This window comes from Bos javanicus, chromosome 10 (assembly GCF_032452875.1).
Source record: "Bos javanicus breed banteng chromosome 10, ARS-OSU_banteng_1.0, whole genome shotgun sequence".
NCBI classification, from domain to species: domain Eukaryota; kingdom Metazoa; phylum Chordata; class Mammalia; order Artiodactyla; family Bovidae; genus Bos; species Bos javanicus.
The window spans coordinates 36,221,909-36,245,719 of record NC_083877.1 but is presented as its reverse complement, the minus strand read 5'-3'; the positions used below and the strand labels follow the sequence as shown (position 1 = coordinate 36,245,719).

General features: G+C 35.7%; 1 protein-coding gene across 5 annotated transcripts in view; it reads left to right on the top strand.

Annotated features, from left to right (window-relative positions):
* Window positions 1-23,811, top strand: part of INO80 (INO80 complex ATPase subunit) — a 123,241-nt gene that overhangs the window by 35,948 nt on the left and 63,482 nt on the right. For all 5 annotated transcript variants that reach the window (XM_061430809.1, XM_061430808.1, XM_061430806.1 and 2 more), the window contains 12 exons: window positions 4,594-4,647; window positions 5,708-5,911; window positions 8,096-8,291; window positions 9,166-9,233; window positions 10,365-10,574; window positions 11,558-11,638; window positions 12,504-12,599; window positions 18,717-18,776; window positions 19,192-19,334; window positions 20,873-20,957; window positions 21,878-21,995; window positions 22,910-22,995. In XM_061430809.1, the coding sequence (XP_061286793.1) occupies window positions 4,594-4,647; window positions 5,708-5,911; window positions 8,096-8,291; window positions 9,166-9,233; window positions 10,365-10,574; window positions 11,558-11,638; window positions 12,504-12,599; window positions 18,717-18,776; window positions 19,192-19,334; window positions 20,873-20,957; window positions 21,878-21,995; window positions 22,910-22,995 (1,401 nt within the window). The remainder of the gene's footprint in view (window positions 1-4,593; window positions 4,648-5,707; window positions 5,912-8,095; window positions 8,292-9,165; window positions 9,234-10,364; window positions 10,575-11,557; window positions 11,639-12,503; window positions 12,600-18,716; window positions 18,777-19,191; window positions 19,335-20,872; window positions 20,958-21,877; window positions 21,996-22,909; window positions 22,996-23,811) is intronic.

Below are 23,811 nucleotides of genomic sequence, written 5' to 3'. Positions count from 1 at the left end.
TTACACTGAGTACTATAGTTACAAGGCTATTGTCTCCAACACAGAAAGAACTTAAAAATTGAGGGGAAAAATTACCACAGATTCAGTTCAAAGTATCTCATAATTGGGGTAATACAAATGAAAAACCACTTAGATACCCTTAGACAAAAATAAAACTATTTGTCACCTATCACACTGGCAAAAATTTTTAAATATAACAATTCATTCTGTTAAGGAGCCTCTGGGCAAACAGGTGCTCTCATGCATTACTGCTAGGAATACAAATTAGAACTGTATTAGAGGGAAAGTTGGCAACACCCAATAATCTACAGATGCATTTACCTTTCAAATCAGTACTTCCACTTCTAGGAATCTACCTTATAGTAAACACACAAAAATGCATGTAAACGAGGTTATTCATTGTAGCATTATTTGTAATTGCAAAATAATGAAAACAGTCTAAATGTCCATATATGGGGCTTAAATTAAACGACAGGTCTACTCAGTGGATTATCATACTGCTGTTGAAGAATGAGGAAGACCTCTCTGAGCTGATATAAAGTAATTTCTAGGACATACAGTTAAAGAGGCAAAACATAAAAAAGTAAACATACGCTTCATGTGAGAACAAAGGGAATATAAGAAAATGCACAAATACCTGTTCAAAAGAAATTCAAGAAGGATGAACCAGAAATTAAAGTGATTGATTGCTTATAAAGGGCAGGTGGGAAAAGGATAGAAAGAAGGGAAGGAATGGAAACAGGGTAGCAGGGATGAGGAGGAAGAAGTCTTTGAGTGTATCTTATATAAGGCTGATTTTCAGAACCATACTAATATTTTATGTGTCTCTGACATACTTCAAAATAAAATATCAAACAAGTCAGGATGTGGCTGGAGAGGGAGGTTAGGGGGATGTGTGGGCAAAATGGAATAAAAATAGGAACAAGTATACTTAACTGTATTAGAAATGAGTAATACAATCAAGTTACAGGGAGTGTGGAATAAGGAACTCGTCTAAGTAACTGAGGGGAACAGTATTTTGATCAGATATGAGAGGGTAAGGACTGAAGGAGCTATTCGTAAATGCCATGATTGACATAGAAAAAGTGTTTCTCCGAGGGTTCTAGGTTAACAGTTTTGAAACTACTTTATGTGTGTATTAGCATTGAACAAATAAGTAAATATGTTGTATATGAGAGCCAGTTTTTCACTGCTGGAGAAAGAAATTAAAAGTAAGAAGGAAGGGGAAAGTTAAAATGAAGCCCATGAAATTTGATTGGAATCAGAGGTATCAGTATAAATTCATGGTTTTATACACACACCCAGATACAGAGATATGCTTGGGTGTGTATGTTTTTTGTTTTTTTTTTCTGCCTCTAGTAGCAGTGACACCCTAGTAACAATGAGGATACCTGGCAACCAGGTCTTGGTTTCTAAACAACTTTTATTCTCTAGTAAAAAGAATCAGGGCTCCTTAAAGAAGTACCATATTCCAGAACTCAGCAGGGAGAATACAAAATGAACCTTAGGGAATTTTCTCGTGGTCCAATGGTTAGAACTTGGTGTGTCAATCTCTGGGATACTAAGGTTCCACAAGCCACACAGCACAGCCTTTCCCCACCTCCGCCCCCTGCCCCCCACCAGCCCCCGCCAAAAAAAACAGTAAAATGAACCTTAGAACACTTTTAAGTGCTGCTAGAAAGTGAGGAAGTTCTGAAAAAAGCTGGAGGGGAAGGAGGGGTTTGTCAGAAGAACACAGGAACAAACTTAAAGGACTACTTCATGGCCAAAGTTAGAATAATTTGAGCAACAAAATAATAATGATACTGAATTTTAACCCATAGAATAAAAGAAATAGTTATCAGCCCATACTTCATAAATACCTGAATAGACAAAGGTGTAGATGGAGCATCTCTACCTTTCAGTATGAAATTCAGTTAATACAGAAGGAAAGAAGAAAATAAAATTATCCTTAGTGCAGATACCACAGTAATACTTGTTGCAGACTAGATGCATTTATGAATGCTAAAATTAGAGGGCAGAAGAGGAGAAACAGAATTTGTATAGCCTCAAAACTGGTAGAGAGAGTGCACCTTATCCAAATGACCAAAGTAAATATCATGAGTAGTATAGATTTTCATACCATGAACTCCGTGATGTGGTGCGCTGGGAGGAGTACATCATCAGTGCCTCATTTCTCTGCTTTTCTTGCTGAAGTACATAATGTCATTCCAGTCCTGAGGAAACACCAGAAAACCACACATTTTTGGACACTTTGTAGAATAACTGATTGTGCTTTTCAAAAGTGTCAAGGACATGAAAGAGAAAGATTGAGGAAATGTTACATCCTGGAAGAGATTAAGGAGAAGAGCAACTAAATGAATGCATTGTGGGATCCTGTTCTGGGATCTTGGAACAGTAAGAGGATATTAGTGCAGAAATTCTTGGCATTCAGATAAGACCTGTAATTTAGTCAGTACTTTGCTGGTGTTAATTTCCTTTCTTAATAATTATACTATGATTATATAAGTTGCTAAAATTAGGGAAAGCGGGGGTAGGGAGTAGTAAGGGAACTCTATTTTTTGCAGCTTTTCCATAACTCTAAAGTTAGTTCAGTTTCCTCACACCGTATACAAAAATAAACTTGAATTAAAGACCTGAGAAGATCTGATAAGATATGAAACTGTGAAACTTGTGGAAGAAAACATAGGCAGAACAACCTTTGACATAAATTGTAGCAATATTTCTTTGGATCTGTCTCTTAAGGCAAAAGAAATAAAAGCAAAAATAAACAAAAGGGACCTAATTAAACTTAAAAGCGTTTACACAGCAAAAGAAACCATTGACAGAATGAAAAGAAAACCTACAAAATGGGAGAAAATATTTACAAATGATGTGACTGGCAAAAGGTTAATATACAAAATATATAAACCACTCACACAACTCAGTATAAAAAAAACATAGTAGTTTGAACCTGTTATCGCCTATCACTATCTTGTTCCCTCTCTTTGCTCTTTCATCTAGGAACCACTAGTTTGTTCTCTATATCTACGACACTGTTTTTGTTTTACTATATTTATTTGTTTATATTTTAGATTCCACATAAAAGTGGAATTTATTCCACATACAGTAATTGTCTTGCTCTATCTGATTTATTTCACTAAGCATAATACTCTCTAGGTCCATGCACGTTGTTGCAAATGGCACACATTCATCTGTTCTTGGACACTTAGGTTGCTTCCATATCTTGGCTATTGTAAATAGTGCTGCTATGAATGCTGGGGTGTATGTATCCTTTTGAATCAATTAATGTTTTCATTAAATAATTGATGTATTTGTTTTCCCTGGATATGTACCCAGGAGAGGAATTGCTGGATGATGTGCTAGTTCTGTTTTTAGTTTTTGAGAAATCTCCATGCTGTTTTCCATTGCACCTGTACCAGTTTACATTCCCACCAACCGTGTGCCTTTTCTCCACATTCTCTCCAACATTTGTTATTTGTGGTCCTCTGATAGTGACCATTCTGACAGATGTGAGATGCTATTTCCTTTTTGTTTTGGTTTGCATTTCTCTTATGACTAGTCATGTTGAGCATCTTTTCATGTGCCCTGTTGACTTGGTATGAACATTCTTAATGGGAAAAGTTATAGAAAAACTTATTTCATACCTGGTGAAGAGCCTTCAGATGGTAAGGAATTCAGTGGGAGTATTTTAGATTTTTATTTTTAGAGTAACAATAGCTGCTTTAGAGAAAGTTTTTGATAAAAGCCCTAAAAAAATTCCCTTAATCAGATGGTCTGAGGTGGGATTATTATAGAAATGACTTTCAGGCCCTTTGTGTACCTTTAAACCTATTGTTACTTTATAGTCAGGAGAGTTCTTTAATAATCAGAGAGCCACTAGGCTCTGTCTCTTCTTTTCACATCAAATAAATGGGCTATCATGGGAAATCAGGTTTCTTTATTGCAGATGGTTATTTGGTTTTTTTTTAATTGAAGTGGAAGACATAATAAGCTGCTTGAGACTTGGTTGTGGGCTGCTGAGTCATCTTGTATTAGGTCTGCCTTGGAATTTATGTTGAAGAAGATGAGGTCAGGTGGTGGTAGAAATTAAGTAATAGTGGCAGTGGGTGCTCCTTGGCTGGAGATAGGCCTGGAATCACAAACTGCGAGGCTAGTTCACCTTTCTCCTGATGATTTCTGTATGTGAGTGCCCTGCTGTCTGAAGCTTCTTTGCAGATTAGCCCTAGAAAGCAATGTCCTAATCAGGGTGGTGCTCGAGTTAGTATACATTGTTACATTTTCCTAGTTCAAGCCTTAAATATAACTTAAATTCTTCCCAGAAGTATACAGAAGATTCGATCTAAGGCAGACACAGGACCAGCTTATTCTTTTTAACATTGCTTTAGGACTTTATGTGTGGTTCTGAGTTGGTACATTTGGATAACTCTTGGAAGTGATGTGTCTTTTTTAACTGAAAAAGTAATGTACTTTGAGTATGCTTGGTTTGACATTTTTTAAATCTTCATGGAGATCAATAAATGACAGTACCAGTCTACACAATCTTTTTTTCAAAAAGGAATCCTAATTGAGATATTGTTTTAAATATTTTAGGCCAATAAGCAGAAAGCTTCAGCTCGTAACTTGTTTCTCACCAATAGCCGCAAGGTAAGATTATAGTTTTATATTTCCTGTTTTATGTTTTGCTGGATTATGTTCTTATTATTTAGATCTATGTTTGCTGTTCTTGTCTCTTGTGACCTGTTGATAATTAATCTAATAGTACTTGAGAGAGTTTCTAAATGTTTTCAATCTATTTTATAAATAAAATTGCTCTTCCTTGGCTTTTTGGTTTTCATACCTTTTTGGGTAAGACCATAGCACACTCTTAAGTCCTTGGTCAATCCATGGCATCATCCTGTGCTCAGACTCTTCATCTAAGAAATTGGGGTATTAATGCTTTCTCATAGAAGGAATTAATACAACTTTGTCACTGACTCAATTGACATGAATTTGAGCAAACTCTGGGAGATAGTGAAGGACAGGGAAGCCTGGCGTGCTTCAGTCCATGGGGTCGCAAAGAGTTGGACTGGACTGAGCAACGGGGCAACAACAACAGCACAACTTTGAGTGTTGTGAGAATTAGATGAGGTAACCTTACTAGTTGTGTGTCCTTGGGCTAGTTACTCATCCTCATTTTCTTATCTATATATAAAATACCAACTTCATAGGGTTTTTATGGAGAATGAATTAGTTATGTTAAACTTACAATGGTGCCTAGCATATAATAAATATTGACAGCTCTTTTTTTTTTTTTTTAAGTTTTTTGGCCACACCATGTAGCTTGCGGGATTTTGGTTCCCCAGGCAGGAATTGAACCCCCAGGGCCCTTGGCAATGAGAGCTTGGAGTCCTAACCACTGGGCTGTCAGGGAGTTCCCAACAGCTCTTATTAGCAATGTGTTTAATAATACTTCAAAACTTCCTAGAACATTGTAGGTTACTATATATTTTTTTCGTCTTCTAAAGTCTGTAGATTTCTCACAGACCTGGGACTAGCTCACACTCCTGTTCAGGGATGTTAATCACATTGGAAGAGAAAAAGATATGGCCATAGGAGGATGATATATGCACTGGGCAAGTTGAGGGATGCTGTGGTTTAGAGTCCAGGGAGAACTGGCCCCAGTGTTGGGTCCTCCTCCATTGTGACAATACGTTGTCATCTGCAGCTTGCCCACCAATGCATGAAGGAGGTGCGTCGAGCCGCCTTGCAAGCCCAAAAAAACTGTAAGGAGACTTTACCTCGTGCCCGCCGCCTCACCAAGGAAATGCTTCTATACTGGAAGAAGTATGAGAAAGTGGAGAAGGAACACCGCAAACGTGCGGAGAAGGAAGCCTTGGAGCAGCGGAAGTTGGATGAAGAAATGCGGGAGGTAGGGCAATAGCATGAAAGTTTGAAAACCATAATAGCTGCAGCCATATTGAGAGATTGTTGTACATTTCGTAAGTTATAAATCTAACCAATGAAACCATCGAAAAAATATTTTAAGACATAACTTTGAGGATAGTGATTCTAGTCCAGTAAATCAGTTGTTTTTATTCTTTTAGTAAGGTCTTCTCCCTGGCCTTCACCTCTCTTTTTGTGTTAATTTCTTATATTCTTTGTAGCCTTATTCTTTTGTTTATTTCTGGAGGACATGCACTCCCCCCCCCCCCCCAAAAAAAAAGGAAGGAATAAAAGAAAAAGAGAACAGCTTATAGTTTAGCTTGGCTTGGTTCCAAGCTAAGTTATGTTAGTTTGTTGGAAGATCAGGACTGGTTGCAGTTTTCTGAGACCCATTCTCCCACCTACCTTTCTGTTTTAACTTGCAGTCAGTTCTCTTGCTAAGCTTGATATCAAGTGAGCATATTATTCAGGTAAGCAAGAGGAGAGATTAAGAAGACAAAGCCATTATGTTGCCATTGGTAAATCCATTGGGATGAGTGGAAGGACAGTTGAGGTCTGGAGAAGGAAAAGAATTGGAGGATTGCATATTTTCTTTCAGGTATAAGTAGTACTCCTGTCAAACAGAGCTGTGGAGGCTCTTTTGAGTTCTGCATCTTCCCTCCTGTCTCATGCCTTTGATGGGCAATATAGATTTTGCCCAGTTTTCTTAAATCCCTGGGCAATGTGTATTTTTACTTGCAAGACAAATGTGTTTTGAGTTAGTAAACTTTTGATGTATTAGAAATACTTGCTCACTGACTTTAGAGGCATTTGAGTTAGTCATAGGTCTTGAAATTTTGAAAGTGACTTGGCTTATAATCTAGGTTTGTGAGACATTGTCTCAATATGTTGATAACTAACTGATAAGAGTTTCATCTGTAATTATGTTGACTTCCATCTTTTTCTCTCAGTTTCTGAATTAAGACATTTTTGATGGATCCTTGTTCCCTTAATTTGCCTTCTTTATTTAAACACATGGTAATTTACTTCCTTTCGGTACAAGGGAATATTGCTCTTTTGTTTTAATTTAGAAAGGTTTTCTTGACGGTACTTTAGCTTTAGAATATGAAAATCCATATACTTTATGAAAAGAAATCTGTTTTCTCTCAGATTTTTTTCCCTAATCTGAATCTAGCTAAAGTGTTTTTTTAAAAAAAAAAAAAAACCCTAAGGAGAAGTCTGGTTTTATGTTGCATGCTTTGGGACTTATTTCTTTCCTTGGCCATGTTCCTTATTTTAGTACTGTTTTTCTTTTGTACAGGTGGATCAAAGATAACTCAAATATACTTCATAGGAATTTTGCTATAAAATAGTTCATGCGAAATAATGACACTTTGATTTGGTATTATTGTGTGAGCTGTATTTCATGTAATTCAGTCTTTTGGATCATTTGCTTACTCATTGTTTATCTTGAAGAATGATTTTTACTGACATAATGAAACATTATGTCAGTATAAAGAACATTATTTTTCTTACTAGATAATTTCAGAGGCACTTTGAATTTATCTTCCTCATTTTTTAAAAAATTAAAAAAAATTATGTGTTTGTGATATTGTATTTAGTCTGTATTCATGTTTTGTAGCTATCATTATCACAGATGAACAATGGGTTGTTTTGGGCAGCATTTTCTTATAGGCTTCTTAGTCTCAGATACCTCCTGCAGAATAATTTATAGCTCTTCATCACTTATTTTGACTTTCGATGTTAAAGAAGAGTTTGAACACATATATGTTTTTAAAAATAAAGCTGTACACATGTATTTGTCACCAGAGTTATTAAGTAACATATGTTGTTTGAATTTAGTTGGTATGGTAGTACTGTTAAAGAAAAGTAAAGGAATAAAGAATTAAGCATTTTAGACAGCAGCCTAGTGGGAAAAAGATTTCATTTTGTAAAGGAGAGCAAAACATAGGTTATTATTAGGCTATAAGTGAAGATTATTCCTGGCTTTTAGTGCCACTGTCTTGATTATAAATAAAATTTGTTCATTAGCAATTTTTCCCTTTCTAAATGTAAAGAATTTGTAAAGGAGTTGTTTGCAGACTATGTATAGGTTTAGTGAATGCTGTTAACTACCCTGTATGTAATTGATGATTTGACTCTTTTCACTTTCAACTTTTTTCGCTTTTAGGCTAAGAGGCAACAGCGAAAACTGAACTTCCTGATCACCCAGACAGAGTTGTATGCCCATTTCATGAGTCGTAAACGAGACATGGGTCATGATGGGATCCAGGAAGAAATCTTAAGGAAACTGGAAGATAGTTCTGCACAGAGACAAATTGACATTGGCGGAGGGGTGGTAGTTAACATCACACAGGAGGATTATGGTGAGTCCTGAATCAGAAATTAGAGAAAGGAGATACCCCACATTTTTTCATATCTCAGGTTATATTCATTATTACTTCTTGTAAGTTTTATCTTGATCAATAAGTAGTATTGATCAAAAGGAAACTTTATTTTAATTGGAGTAGGGAAAGTATGAATGTTTCTATAAAATAAGCATATAAAAAGCTTTTATTGAAGAATTTAAAGAGGAAAAGGTGTGGTTATTTGATCTTGCAAATTTGGGAAGATTTTGTGTTTTGATTTGTTAATAGAAATAAAAGATATTTTATCAGAAGAATGCAGTGAATTTGTCTCTCACATAACAGGATTCTTGGTGATACAAGTAAAACATGAGAAGAGACTATTTCCATACTTTTGTGACCACACAGTGAGGGAGGAATTGGTGTAAAGTTTAAGAGGAATTTCACAGAGAATAGTGCTCAAGATCATGTTGAGTAAGAGAAAATGAGAGTGTTTCAGATTATCTTGGGATTTAAACATTCTCTATTATTTTCTTTTAGAATAGTTTCACCCAGTATAAATATATTACAATTTTGAATCCTCGTTGTCTTGCTTTTCCTGACTTTAGCATTACTTTGTGCATGAAATGCAGGATTGGGAAACTGGAGCTCAGTCTCCTGGTGGCTTTTGTGAGCTGACTTTGGCTCCTGGAGACCATGGGAGACCCCTGCCTCCATTACCACTTCCAGGTCCTTACCTCTGTCAAGTAATTAGATCTTTTTCTTCTCCCTCACCCTCTTTGAATTTAGGGATAAACAGAATGTGGAGTCAGGGATCCACACATGCTAGTATAAATTGCATCCTCGAAAGAGGTCAGTTAATGAGATGTTATAATCAAAGTTTTTCCCTTTTCAGATAGTAACCATTTCAAAGCCCAGGCCCTAAAGAATGCTGAAAATGCTTATCATATTCATCAGGCTCGGGTGAGTCTTAGAAATGAACTATTGGGTCCTGGAAATGCCCTTACAGCCTTTCACTTAGGTAGTCTTCCTTTAAGTTAATCATATTTTCAATTAAAAACATTGTTGAATATGTATATATGTATGAGACTGTATTGGATGGGGATTGTAGCCCTATTTACTTTAGAATAATAGTAGGAATACTTGAGGGAAATGGGAAACGAGCTTTTGCTTTTCTAAGCTTTAAAAATGTGTTGACTAAAGCTAAGAGAGTTTTTCTATTTTTTTTTCTCTTGTCCTCTCCAGTATGTATGGATAATACCAAGTGAAATGCATCATTGTTTAGTGAAAAATACCACACTCTTGATTGTTAAGAAAGCTTGTATCATGCCTAAAAAATGCTAAGTTAGCACATTCTTTCACTTTAGTAATAACTTGCTTATTCATGATACAGTGACATATGAAATCAGAAAGAAACAACAGATTAAATTAAATAAAGAATTAAGTAAACATTAATTAAACACAATTAAGTAAACACCATTTAATATACTGCATAGGAGCCCCCGTATCACTTTGACAGAATCCAAGTCAAGGATAGAGACAAACTCAGCCTATTCCTCACAAACTCTGACCAATCAAATAGATTTTATATCACATTTTAAATAAATTCATTGATGAAGCAGGTAATCATGTAATATGGCTTAGTGCCTGTCTATCAAAAGTATATGCTTAATACAACTGTTAAATTAATTTTGAAATATTAGTAATATACTTTAATGTACGGTTGACCATTAAGTAACTGTGGGAGTTAGTGATGCCAACACACCCTGAAGTCAAAAATCTTTGTACGACTTTACAGTCAGCCTGCCATGTCTATGGGTCCACTTCCACAGATTCAACCAATGGCAGGATCATGTAGTACTCTTGTACATACTTAGTGGAAAAAATTTCCATGTCAGTTGACCTACACAGTTCAAACCCTTGTTGTTCAAGAGTCAGTTATATCATGCTTTATATGTAATACGATATATTACATTATATTATCAGAAAGTTTGTTCCAGCCAGCACAAGATAGATACATTAGCATTATGAATTTCATTTGAATTTAATTATTTTCCTCTCATATTTTTATTCTAATATACTTTTATTTTCCAGACAAGGTCATTTGATGAAGATGCAAAAGAAAGTCGAGCAGCTGCCCTGAGGGCAGCAAACAAGTCTGGCACTGGGTTTGGGGAGAGTTATAGCCTGGCAAACCCATCTATCCGGGCTGGTGAGGATATTCCACAGCCTACAATTTTTAATGGCAAATTAAAAGGTTATCAGCTGAAAGGCATGAATTGGTTGGCAAATCTCTATGAACAGGTGAATTTTAGAACTATGTGCTACCCCCTCTGTTTTGTTTGTAAATTATATATTGTGAAATGAGCACAAGATAATGTTTTAGATTTCATCCTTTTTAAAAAAAAAAAAGCTTTGTCTTTTGACGGGAATCAGAAAGATGTCTCTATTTCTTTTTTTTTTTGAAGGGAAAGGCTACCCACTCCAGTATTCTGGCCTGGAGAATTCCATGGACTGTATAGTCTATGGGGTCACAAAAGTCAGACGTGACTGGCAACTTTCACCTTCACTTTCTTTCTTTTTTTTTTTTTGTATATTAAAAGCATTCTTTATTCAACAAATAGCACCACTTTGGGCAAGTGAGTTTTTTTTTTTTAATTTTCAAATTTTTATTTATTATTATTTTACTTTATAATATTGTATTGGTTTTGCTGTACATCAACATGCATCCGCCACGGGTGTACACGTGTTCCCCATCCTGAACCCCCTCCCACCTCTGTCCCCATACCATCCCTCTGGGTCATCCCAGTGCACCAGCCCCAAGCTTCCTGTATCCTGCATCGAACCTGGACTGGCAATTCTTTTCTTATATTATATTATACATGTTTTAATGCCATTCTCCCAAATCATCCCCCCCCTCCCTCTCCCACAGAGTACAAAAGATTGTTCTATCCCTCTATTTCTAACCTGGAAACTTTATTGGGAAATATTTGTATCGTGTATAAAATTTGTCTTAAGTGGTCTTAGTAAGCCTGATTGCTTTTATACCTGGATTAGATTAGCTGAAAAACTGGGTTTGGCCCATTTGCCTCATGTATCATGATTCAGAGTTGTAGCTTGGAATTGACAAAAGGAATCATTACAGTAATGAGTAATAGTGCTGAAACTGGGTATCTCTAGTCACTTTTGTTTGAACAAAAACAGAATTTGACATTTTGGGTAGTTCTTTTTGGCAGTAATGAAGCCTGAGAAAAAACGCTGTGTTTTTGTTTTTTTTTTCCCCCCAGGGTATTAATGGCATTCTTGCAGATGAAATGGGCCTTGGTAAAACAGTACAGAGCATTGCCCTCCTGGCCCATCTGGCTGAGGTAGGTAGATGCATGCAGTCTTTTCATCTTCCTCTCTCTCAATCCTAGGGTTGTTTTCTACTGAGCCATTATCAAGCACTATGCTAGGTTCTGTAGCATACCACATTAGGTCTTGGTCCTTGCCTTGAAAGCCTTTACAAGGTGACACAGTGTGGTGAAACTTTCTAGTTTTCAAGAATGTTAGGACAGGTTTTGAGCATATGTGTTTTCACTCCCCATCTCCTGCTTCTGTTGAGAACCACCAGTATAGTGGCAAAAACATTGTAGTTAGTTAGATCAGAAGACCTGGTTTCACATCTCAGCTCTATGCTTACTAGCAGTGTTAATTTGGACAGTTCACTTAGTCTCTTTTGACCTGACTTCCCTTTAACTCTCTGAGGTTTAGTTTCCACTTCTGCAAAGTGGTGCTCATACCTACCTTACAGGAATTTTGTAAGAATTAAAAGAGAAAGAATGTGTGAAGTCATTTTGAAAAAAGCAAAATGCTCTATTCCAATTAAATAATAGTAATATTGTTGTGATCATCTAGTATAAGGAAAAGCAACACATACAAGTCAGTATGTTATAAGTGCTTTGTGAATGATACAAATTAGGACCTGTAAGAGGTGGGAGGAGTGGGAGTAATTGCTTGTTGTTTTTTCTCAAGATGTTTCTAGCAACTTCCTTGTTTGTGTTACTGTAACACAGAATATTATTTTTCTTAACATATGATATTATTATTATTGAGTGTACAGGAATGAGAAATGGGAACCATTTCTCTTATTACAGTGCATTGCCTATTAAGCTATTCTTGTTGTTAATTATAATTTTGAGTTTAATCTCTTCAGTTTTCCTGCAGTTGGCTGACTCAGATTTTCTGTTTCAGAGAGAGAACATTTGGGGACCTTTCTTAATAATTTCGCCTGCATCCACACTTAACAATTGGCACCAGGAGTTTACTAGATTTGTTCCTAAATTTAAGGTAAAAATCAATAATTCTCTTTTTAAAATAAATGTTTTGACTCCATTTTTGCTGCCTTCCTTAACTGCTCATAATAGCTTTTAATTCTTGCATTTTTTTCAAATAACATTGCATACACTTCCTATTGAAGTTACTGATGGGAACGATAAGAGAGTATGTTGCATCCTTCTGTTTTATGAGAAAGCTGAAGTCCAGTTTGAGTGATTTTGCTGCATTGGCCACATGAATTGTAGCTCCTAGTTGTACTGCCATAATAGAAAGTATCTATGTTGCTGACTTAATGTAGGTTTTGATAAATCATAATCAGTTTTCTTGACACTCCAAAGCCACCTCTTCGGTCTTGGTCCAGGTTATAATGCCTAAGGTAACAATGTGAAAATTGATTTTAACTAATGTAGAGGAAAATAATTGAGATTGACATAGGAAGTGATCAGCAAGGAAATATGGTACATCAAATATGGACAAGATTTAAATAGGCGTTTCATTATGCAAAGTTGTTGGGATGTAAGAAAGAATGGATAGGATTTATTATCTTATTTGCAAGTAAAAAGAAGGAAATGTTAGATACTTGTCTCTAAAGGAATATAATGATAATGAAGTTGCATGTTAAGGAGGATTTTATGGAGATTATGTATCAAGAGATATTGACATAATCTCTGATCTTGGGTCTCCATAATAAACAGGGGTTCCACGCAATTTAGAGAGCATGGGAGGTGTTTTTCTGGCTAATGCCTTAAGGAATAGGGACATGTCTGAGATATTCCACTTTGGGGCACCTTTGTGTCTGTGGCCCCACCTTTGTAGCTGAATTAATAGACCTAAGAACTGTTTACAAGGCACATTATGTATATGGCTTTTAGCTTGGCCAACTCATTCTAAGGAGGTGAGGTCATTCTAAGGCAATTTGTTGAGTATTTTCTCTATAGAGTTTTTTCGCATTGAATATGGAGCCCCTCATCTTTTTTCCTACTCTTTTGTTGTTACATGGTAAACAATTAGGAGGTCAAAAAGTTAAGCCTTAGAATTTTCTTCGAAACCACCTTCAATATTTCCTTCATAGGCCAATAGATGGCAATGTAGTACTCCTTAATGTCATTGGTACCTCTCCTTTGACTTTATACCAGTGCCTGAAACTGAGTTTTCATTTGCATGTTGAGCTTCCTTTTGAAGCTCTAGCTTAGGGGTCAGTAAAATAGGACTTCTAAGTGTGCAGTTGAATAGTATTAAGTACATTTGTTGTGATAATCACTGCTGTCTGATTGCAGAATTTTATCATTCCAAACAGAAATCTCTTTCCCTATTTCCCTTTCCCTCTAGCCCCTGTCTACCACAAATTCTCTTAATGTCTCTCTGGATTTGCTTATTCTGAATATTTTGTACACCTGGAATGTGGCCTTTCATGTGGCTTCTTTTCATTTAGCAATTTTTTCAAGGTGTTTGTCATGTTGTGCACTTCATTCCTTTTTCTGATTGAATAATATTCAGTCATAATATATATTATAGTGAGCATAATATTATAGTGAATTTCTGGGTATACTGTATTTTGTTTATCCATTCATCTGTCGATGGCTCTTTTGATTGTTTCTTCTTTTTGGCTATTGTTAATAATACTGCTGTAAACATTCATGTACAGGTTTCTATTTGAACACTTGTCCTCTTTTGATTTCTTTTGGGTATAACCTAGGGGTGGAAATGCTATCACTTTTTATTTAATTTATTGAGGAATTCACCTCCTGTTCTTTGGTACAGCTTATGAGCTAAGAATAGTTTTTTTTTTTTTTTTTTTTTTTACTTTTTAAAATTGTTACTTATAAAATTATTTCATTGCAAATGAAATATGAAATTTAAGTACACATATATTATGTTTGATATATATATTACATAAATATTAAATTTGATTATTTATGGCAGCATTGACATCATAACAGCAGAGTTGAGTAGTTGTGGCAGAGACTGGCATACAAAGCTAAAATTACTACCTGGCTATTTATAGAAAAAGTTTGATGACAGTTGGTCTGTTATTCATTGTTTCTATTGTCATTATTCCTTTAAATTGTCAGAAATGTGTTCACTTCCCTGCAGCACATAGTTAGAAGTAGACATTACTCAAGTTTAAGGTCTGGTTACATTCAAAAGGTACTTAGATCTCTTATGATAACATCTAAAAGTTCATTTTATTTGGCAACTGTCTGAGTAACACTGGTTTTATGGTTCTAGTATGCTTAGTGCCTGTGACCTCCCTCCTTTTCCTCATGAAATACGATTTACATTTTTTCTCTTGACTGATGTACCACTTTTCATTCCTAAAATTGACTATTCAATATGTTTTCTATTTCATTTATTTCTACTCTTTTTTTATTCTTTTCCTACTTTTGGGTAAACTTCTTTATCTTTCTGTCATTTTGAGATGGAGCTTAATTGGTTTATTTTCAGCTTTTTCTAATGTTTATTCAAGGGTATTGTTTTTTTAGCATGACCATAGCCATCCAAAGGTTTGAGGTGTCACATTTTTATTATCTTAACATTCAAAATACTTTGCAGTTTCTACTTCAAGTTCTTATTTGATTCATGGGTTACTTAAAAGTGTTTTTCTTATTTTCTAAACAAAGGATGATTTTCTAGATATCTTTTTGTTATTTATAGCTTAAATCCACTGATAAGAAAATATGCTGCTTCTTAATAATTTAATCCTTTGAAATTTGTTGAGCTTTGCTTTTATGGCTTAGCACATGGGCAGTTGTTATAAATGTTCCTATGTGAGTTTGAAAATAGTTTTTCTGCACTTGTTAAGTACATTGTTGTATATATGTTGATTAGGTCAAATTTATTAACTTGTTCTTTACTGTTACATCTTTACTGATTTTTTTTTTTTTTGTCTGCCTTTCCTATTACTGACTGAAAGAGGTGTTAATATTGGCAACAGTTATGGATTTATACATTTTTGTTTGCTTCTGTTTGTTTTTGCTTTGAGGCAATGAGATGTACACAGATTTACAGTTTTATCTTGCTGGTGAATGAACTTTTTATTAATTCGAAATTCTTCCTTTAAGAAGGAAAATCTTAAAATCTATTTTCTTTGATATTAACTAACCAAACACTTTTGATTAGTGTTTGCCTGCTCTCTTTTTTCTTTTAAATATTATGTATCTTTATATTTAACATGTATTTCTTTTATTTGGAATATCTGTGCTTACTTTTAATGTAATTATTGATACGCTGCATTTAAATCTGTTGCCTCTTTGCTTTCTTCTTTCACCTGTTTAACTTTCCTTTTTTCCCTTTGAGTCCTTTTGAATTGATTCGATTTTATCCTTTTTTTTTCCTTTTATTTATTTTTTAAAAATATTATTTATTGGGACTTCCCTAGTGGTCCACTGGTTGAGAATCTGCCTGACAATGCAGGGGACATGGGTTCAATCCTTGATCTAGGAAGATTCCACATGCTGCGGGACAACTGAGCCCTGAGAAGCCCGTGAACTGCAACTAGAGAAAGCCCATCTGTAGTAAGGAAGACTCTGCACAGCCAAAAATAAAATAAATAATATTTTTAAAATAGTAAAGTATTATTTATTTATTTGGCTGCAATGAGTCTTAGTTGCAGACCGAGGGATCTTTGTTGGATCAAGCAGGATCTTTTGTTGTGGCGCAGGGACTCTCTGGCTGTGGTCTGCAGGCCTCAGTAGTTGTGGAGCACAGGCTTCTTGGCTCCACAGTGTGTGGGATCTTAGTTTCCCGACCAGGAACTGAACCAAGTTCCCTGCATTGCAAGGTGGATTCTTAGCTACTGGACTACTGGGGAAGTAGTGGTATTTCTTCCCCCTTTTAAACTAGCTAATTATATATTCATTCTGTTACTCAGTAGATTCCCAGGAAAATACAACACATATGCTTAACTTTCTCAAAAAAAAAAATGCAAGTTAATACTGTTAATACTTTTCAGATAGTAGAAAGACCTGAGTATAGTACTGTAACTACACTCCCCTTCTCTAGACTTAACACAGTTGTTTTTGTATATATATTTTGTATTTTAAACCCCAGAAGACATTTTACTATTATTTATACTTTTGAAATTATATAGATTTATTTGTATTATTCACATTCATTTCTCATTGATCTTCATCCCTTCCTGCATATTTGTGCTTCTATCTCTGAGATTTTTCAGAAGAACAAAACATATCAAGCTATGGATTCAAGAAGCACTTTGAACCCCGTAACAATAAAAAGAGTGAGAGTTACATCTAGGTACATTACAGAAGTGCTGAGTTTTGCATTCTTCTGTTTCTCCATGCTTTGGTCTGGGTGTTTCCTTCTGACCTCTCTTGTAGTTCAGTAATTTTCTCTTCAACTGATTCAGTCTGTTGAACTCATCATCTAATTCTTAATTCTAGTTATTTTTTTAGTTCTAGAAATTCCCTTTGGTTCTTTTGTAATTTCTAGTGTAACACTGAAGTTCTAAATCTCCTCTTTAAATTCTGTGAACACGGAGAAGGAAAAGGCAACCCACTCCAGTATTCTTGCCTGGAGAATCCCATAGACAGAGGAGCCTGGCAGGCTACAGTCCATGGGGTTGCAAGAGTCGGACACGACTTAGTGCACTGTCTCACCCCAGAGATCCTGCCACATATACCACAAAAACCAAACATCCCCCAATGACCTTGGCCCCACTGTTCCAATCACTCCCAGGTGGGAATTGAGGCACATGTCCACAGAGGTCACAGACAACACGCATACGGTTCTGTTAATGTCCCATATATTACCCTTTCGTGTCCCAAGGAAGACATTTTCTCTTATCTTTAAAAAATCTTGTGTTAAACTTGCCTCCATCTTTTTCTTGGGTAAGGACAACCCAGAAATGGCCCTTTTGTGTCTGTGATGTTGCCATTCACAGCTTTCTTGATAGGCCTAGTACAATCTTGAGAACAGGGTTGCTGTATGCTGAGTGTCAGACAGTAGCTCTTAGCTTTGCCTATCTTAGGTAGTTATGCTGTGCATTTTTTATTGGTGTACCATGTTTGATTTGTCCCTAATACCTTTGAAGTTTTTCTGAGAAATGAAATAATGCAACATGAACTTATTAAAATACATTTTAAGCCTTTTTAAAAAAAATTAAAAAAATGTGAACAAACAAGCATTTGTTTAAAAGTTTGTTTCTAAAATTTTTGTTTTGGTTTTGTTTTAATGCCAGATGTATAGGAAAAATTCTGGAGATAATTGTGGGCTCTGAATGTTATTTTCTTCTTCCAGAGAGAGGATTAATGTGTGTTTGGGGTTTTGTTGTGGATTTTTTTGCCTACAGTAATTTTTTTCTGGGACAGTAATAATCCAAAACCCCGTTAATCTAAGTCAGGAGTTGGGATGAATTGAAGCTAGATTTCAGAATCTGATAAAACAAGTATGTGTATAGTTTATCTTTACTACCAGTGTGTATGTATCTTTTCATTCCCAACTTAAGGCCAGGGAGGTGGGTAGTTATCAGAAATCTTCCTCCTTGAACTACAGTTTTTTGTTTGTGGGTCCTGTGTCCCTTTAAAAAAAGAAAAACAACTTCTCAGTTTCATAGTGTCTCGATTAGAACTTTTGGGAATGATCAGCACTCTCTAGGGGAACATGTACAATGCCAGGCTTTCCTGTCTTTTCTAGATCTGGACTCTATAATTCTTCACTGCCCAAGTAGCTCTCTGATGCCTTCAAACAGTTGTTTTTTATTTGTTTTAACTGGGTCAGTAGAAAGAGTGCTAGTCCAACTCCTAGTGCAGTAATGACAGAACAGAAATTCATATATTCATTCTGTTAAGTTTTTTAAAAAAGCCTTTCTGAATAATGTATTGGTGATGATGAAACTGAAAGTGTTAGTCACTCAGTCATGTCCAACTTTTGTGACCTCATGGACTGTAGCCTCCCCCAGGCTCCTCTGTCCATGGAATTCTCCAGGCAAGAATACTGGAGAGCGTACCCATTCTCTTCTCCAAGGGATCCTCCCAACCCAGAGATTGAACCTAGGTCTCCTGAATTACAGGCAGATTCTTTACCATCTCAGCCACCAGAAAATCCTATATTTGTGATGATACTTCTAAGATTATCAGTAGAAACTAATATACATATTGGTCCTTTTTCTAGGTGCTACCATATTGGGGAAATCCTCACGACAGAAAAGTCATCAGGAGGTTTTGGAGTCAGGTAACTTTCAGCTTACAGTAAGCATATGCACACGCACATGTACATATTCATACATATATGCAGTCATTACTTCTCCAGTTGATTTGAATAATTTCTCTTACATAAAATCTTACATGTTTCTATGCAGATGTAATTTTTTTTCTTTTACAATGTTTTTCCTGTGATAGACAGTCAGCCAGGATTAAGAACTTTTCTCTTTAATAAGCTGATGACTACTTTTTAACAAAGTTTGTGATTAAGGTGACTACTTTAAAAACAATTATGCTTTAATTCACTACACATCTCCTACATGGGAGAAACATATCTTTAGGGCTATCTTAAACTTCTTGGCCTTAGGAAATACAGTCCATTCCTCATTGTCTTATTATGAATTGTTTAGGTTTCTCTTTTCACCCTTGCCCTCTTATATTTACAGAAGACTCTCTACACTCAGGATGCCCCCTTCCATGTGGTTATCACCAGTTACCAGCTGGTGGTACAGGATGTAAAGTATTTCCAGCGAGTCAAGTGGCAGTACATGGTATTGGATGAGGCTCAGGCACTCAAGAGTAGTTCCAGGTAATGCAAGTAATAGAAATAAAGTCTGTGGACTCAGGGCATACAGATACATAGATATGTGTCTGACATACGCACACAAGAATGAAGGTCAGAGAGAATTCAGAACGTGGTATCTGCATGAACCATGTATCTGACTAGAAGGCATAAATATTTTTTTTGTATTTTCATGGAATATAAATATTGATATTTAGAGTGTGAGGATTTTTTTCAGCTTCTTCCTCCCCACTCAATAATTATGGCATTTTAACTGATTTTTGTTCTTGAAGGAAATTTTCTGTAGAGGAAGGGGTATCTGCCCTTTGCTTGAGGGATTACTTTACAGATCTTGGTAGGAAGCAGAATGTTAAATTCTGTGGATTATAGCTTCTACTATTTTATGCAGGTTATCCTAGTCCCTGGATGGTTATTAGACTCCCAAGAATCCTTTAATTGGAAGTTACATGTTTAAAGTGTTCTAATACCTTTTAGCTCCCAAACTGAATAGTAAATGAGTGCTTGGCTGTGAAGTGTTACTCAGTGGTATTAGACCTTGAGTTTGATGGATTTTATTAACTCTTGGTGAATTCATAGGACTTTCTTAGAAGTCCATGTTAACTGGCAGAATAGTATTTTCCATGGACCTTTCCATTCTCTGAAGAGCATAATTTCCTCTTTCACTCTTTTGAAGTAGGGCATGCTTGTGGCCAGGAGCAGTAGATTCACTTTGTATTTCTTCTCACACCCTTTCTCATTTTCCATTGTTCCCTCCAGACTCACACTAGAAGCATATAGAATAATAATTTTAAAACTTTCTAGTATGCATTTTCAGTCACTTAGTTGTGTCTGACTCTTTGCAACCCCATGAATTGTAACCCACCAGGCTCCTTTGTCCATGGGATTTCCTAGGCAAGAATACAGAAATGGGTTGCCATTTCCTCCTCTAGGGGATCTTCCCAACCCAGGGATTGAACGTGTGACTCCTGGGTCTCCTCCATTGGCAGGCAGATTCTTTACCTCTCGTGCCACCAGTTATATGGTTTGTACCAACAAAACTGACCAAAGATAGTGAAGGACTTTATCAAGCCAGAACGGATCCTAGTCTACCTTTTTGGGCTTTCCTCCTGGCTCAGATCATAAAGAATCTGCCTACAATGTAGAAGACCTGGGTTCGACCCCTGGGTTGGGAAGATCCCCTGGAGAAGAGAATGGCTACTCACTCCAGTATTCTTGCCTGGAGAATTCCATGGACGGAGGAGCTTGCCAGGCTATAGTCCATGGGGTTGCAAACGATTGAATGACTAACACTTTCACTGCCTATTTGAGGACGTTTTAAAACTTTAATACCTTAATATCATGTTTTCAGTATAGAGAAGTCAATTCCTTTGAAATTTCCTATCCTCAGCTTTGTTGAATGGTATTTTTCAATTGTGTTTATTATAGATTGCTTGAGTCTGAATGTTTGTTATTTTTTGAAAAGCATTTCTAGAAATAAGGGTTCTCAGTAGGACGAATAAAGATTTACTGCTAACTTGGAATTTATTGCTCATTTTACTGGACAGTGTTCGTTGGAAGATACTCCTGCAGTTTCAGTGTCGGAATCGGCTTTTGCTAACTGGGACCCCCATTCAGAACACCATGGCAGAGGTAGGCACTAGTAACAGATTGGAATTCTTTACCCAGGCCCACCCAGAGTGTTAACAGCTGTATACAACTTATAATCCCCCATGTAAAAGGAAGAATTTGCCCTATGTGGTTTTTTGTGGGGAGGTGCAGAGGAGGCATCATTCCTATTTTCTTATTCTCTGGCACAAGGCAAGTAAACTTCTTTATTCTTTGGTACTTATATAATAAATAATGATCACATTAAGAATGCTACTCATCTAATGCAGAGATATTTTTATACTAGGATGTTTATATACTAGTAATATACTAGTAATTACTAGTAATATACTAGTAATATTCTTTAACACTGAGAGGAGCTAAAATTCTTTCTTATCATCTAAAATAGGAATCAGAAAACTTTCTATAAAGAATCTGATGGTAAATATTTAGACTTTATGGGCCATATAGTCACTGCACAGCTATTCAACCTTCCATTGTGATGTGAAAGCAGTCATAGATGATATATAAAAGAGTAGGTATGACTATGTTCCACTATAAAGTTTAATTTATAAAAGTAGATGGCAGACCAGACTAGGCACCACAAGTCATAATTTACTGATCCCTAATCTAGAGTTATTATTAGCAAGTTTTGCTACCTCAGACTGTGTTCAGTTGTGGAATGGATCTTTGTATAAATTTTAAAACTGTCTCACTGCAAAATCTGAGCAGGACTTTGAGACTTTGGGTGTGAAATTAATTGAAAAATACCACATTTTGCTACAGTGCCTTGTTAAAGTTGGTTGATGAGACATGTGCTTATACACTCTCACTTAGTCACACATACACATGCACCTAGACACAGGTAAACAGATCAAGTTCACTTGCTTTCTCTGAACTCATTATGTCTTCACATCCTGTCATTTCGTTGCTGTGTAGCTATTTTACTTTTCATTTGTTTCCAGCTCTGGGCTCTGTTGCATTTCATTATGCCAACGTTATTTGATTCACATGAGGAATTTAATGAATGGTTTTCCAAGGACATTGAGAGCCATGCCGAAAACAAATCTGCCATAGATGAGAGTGAGTACTTTTATGAACTTGCATTCTTGCTACTGTAGGCAACATATTGGATATTTTCTTCTGTGTAAAGAATTTTCTTCTAGTGTGCATAAGAGGATCTGAGACAAAAGTTTTTTCTCTTTTAAAATAAATTTTTTTTCTTTTTTATGTGCTTGTGTGTGTTTAAGAGTCAAAAAAGGACTTATCAATTGATGCTGCTGTAGTGTTGACTATTTACTCAAGGCAGAACAAGCAAAGTTCACATTTTGGCTTACAAAATCCTCATTTTCCACATAGATCCTAAAAAACTTTATATTCTTTGTGAAATGGGGTAAGACTTTTTGCCTGTAATAAAAACAAAATATTAGAAGGATAATTTTTGGTATTTTTTCTTTACATATTAGGATTTATTTCTTCTTTGAACATTTTTGAATTTTTATTATAAATTTTTTTGATCTCTTGACTAGTATCTTTTAAGAGAGTTGTGGAGTATTTATTACACAATGTGAAGTGATATCTACCATTAGAAAAGTCCTTAAGTAATTTCTTATTCTACATGTTGTTAATATGCTGACACACTTTGAAAAATGATTTTGGGGCAACACTGGGAGTCCCATATAGCTTGCATTAGACCTGTTTGAGAACCCTATTATTGATAAAATGTTCTTGAAACATTCTGAAGGTGAACTCTGATAAAAGTAAAGTCATCCTTATTGGTCTGAGTAAATGATAGCAAAACGCATTTGCCAGTTACTGTAGGAAAATGCTGTGGAAAGTTCAGATCCTTGGCTTCCTACCTGGGGAAAGATTGTTTCAGTCTTGCAAATAAATCATTATGCCATAGGCGTTCAGTGAGAGATGATCATGATATTTCTTTTGTTTGTGTTAAATTGATATAATGTATTATTTGTCTGGGGGGTCTCCTGCCATTTCAGATCAACTCTCTCGCTTACACATGATATTGAAGCCATTTATGCTGAGGAGAATCAAGAAGGATGTGGAAAATGAATTGTCTGACAAGGTAAGGAAAGTCAATCTTGTGAGTTTAGGACTTAATAAACACCAACTTAAGATTCCAGGGTAAAAAAAAAATTCCTTGGTAAATGTTCAGTTGAAGCGTAATTAGTTTGAGAGAAAACCTTTAAACTTGGGAGGGTCAGCATAGACTTAAGATGAGTCACATAATCAAGGCAAGTAATAGTTTTTTCTTTTTTGTTTTATACTTATTACAGAGAATTTGAAATATTATAAAAGAAAGAATAGTATAATGAATCCTCCATATAGCCTAAATGATCAACCCATGACCATTCTTCACCCCTTTAGATTATTCTGAAGCAGATCTTGAATGTCTTTTGTTTCATTTATAAATATTTTCATATGTATCTCTAAAAGATTTGGTGTTTTTTTAAAATATATAATCACATATCATTATCATCTCTACAAAAAAAAAAGAAGTTACTTCATTGCAGTATCACATACCCAGTTAGTGCTTAGATATCCCCAGTTGTCTTTGTGTATGCTTCTTTCTTTCTTTATCTTTTAAAGTCTTCACTTTTCGAGGTCAGGATCCAAACAAGGTTCATATGTAGTGTTTGGGTGATATGTCCCTTAGATATCTTTTAGGCCCACCCTTCTTTTTTCCCTTTTGCAATTCTTTGTTGGGGAAACTGGGTAGTTTGTCCACAGTTTTCCACATATCGAATTTTGCTCAATGCATCATTGTGGTGTTCTCTGACATGTTCCTCTGTCTCCTGTATTTCTGCAGACTGAGAGGTAGATTTAGAAGTATACTGTGCTTTGAGTTGTATTACTTTTTCTCATAAAGTCTATAATTGTG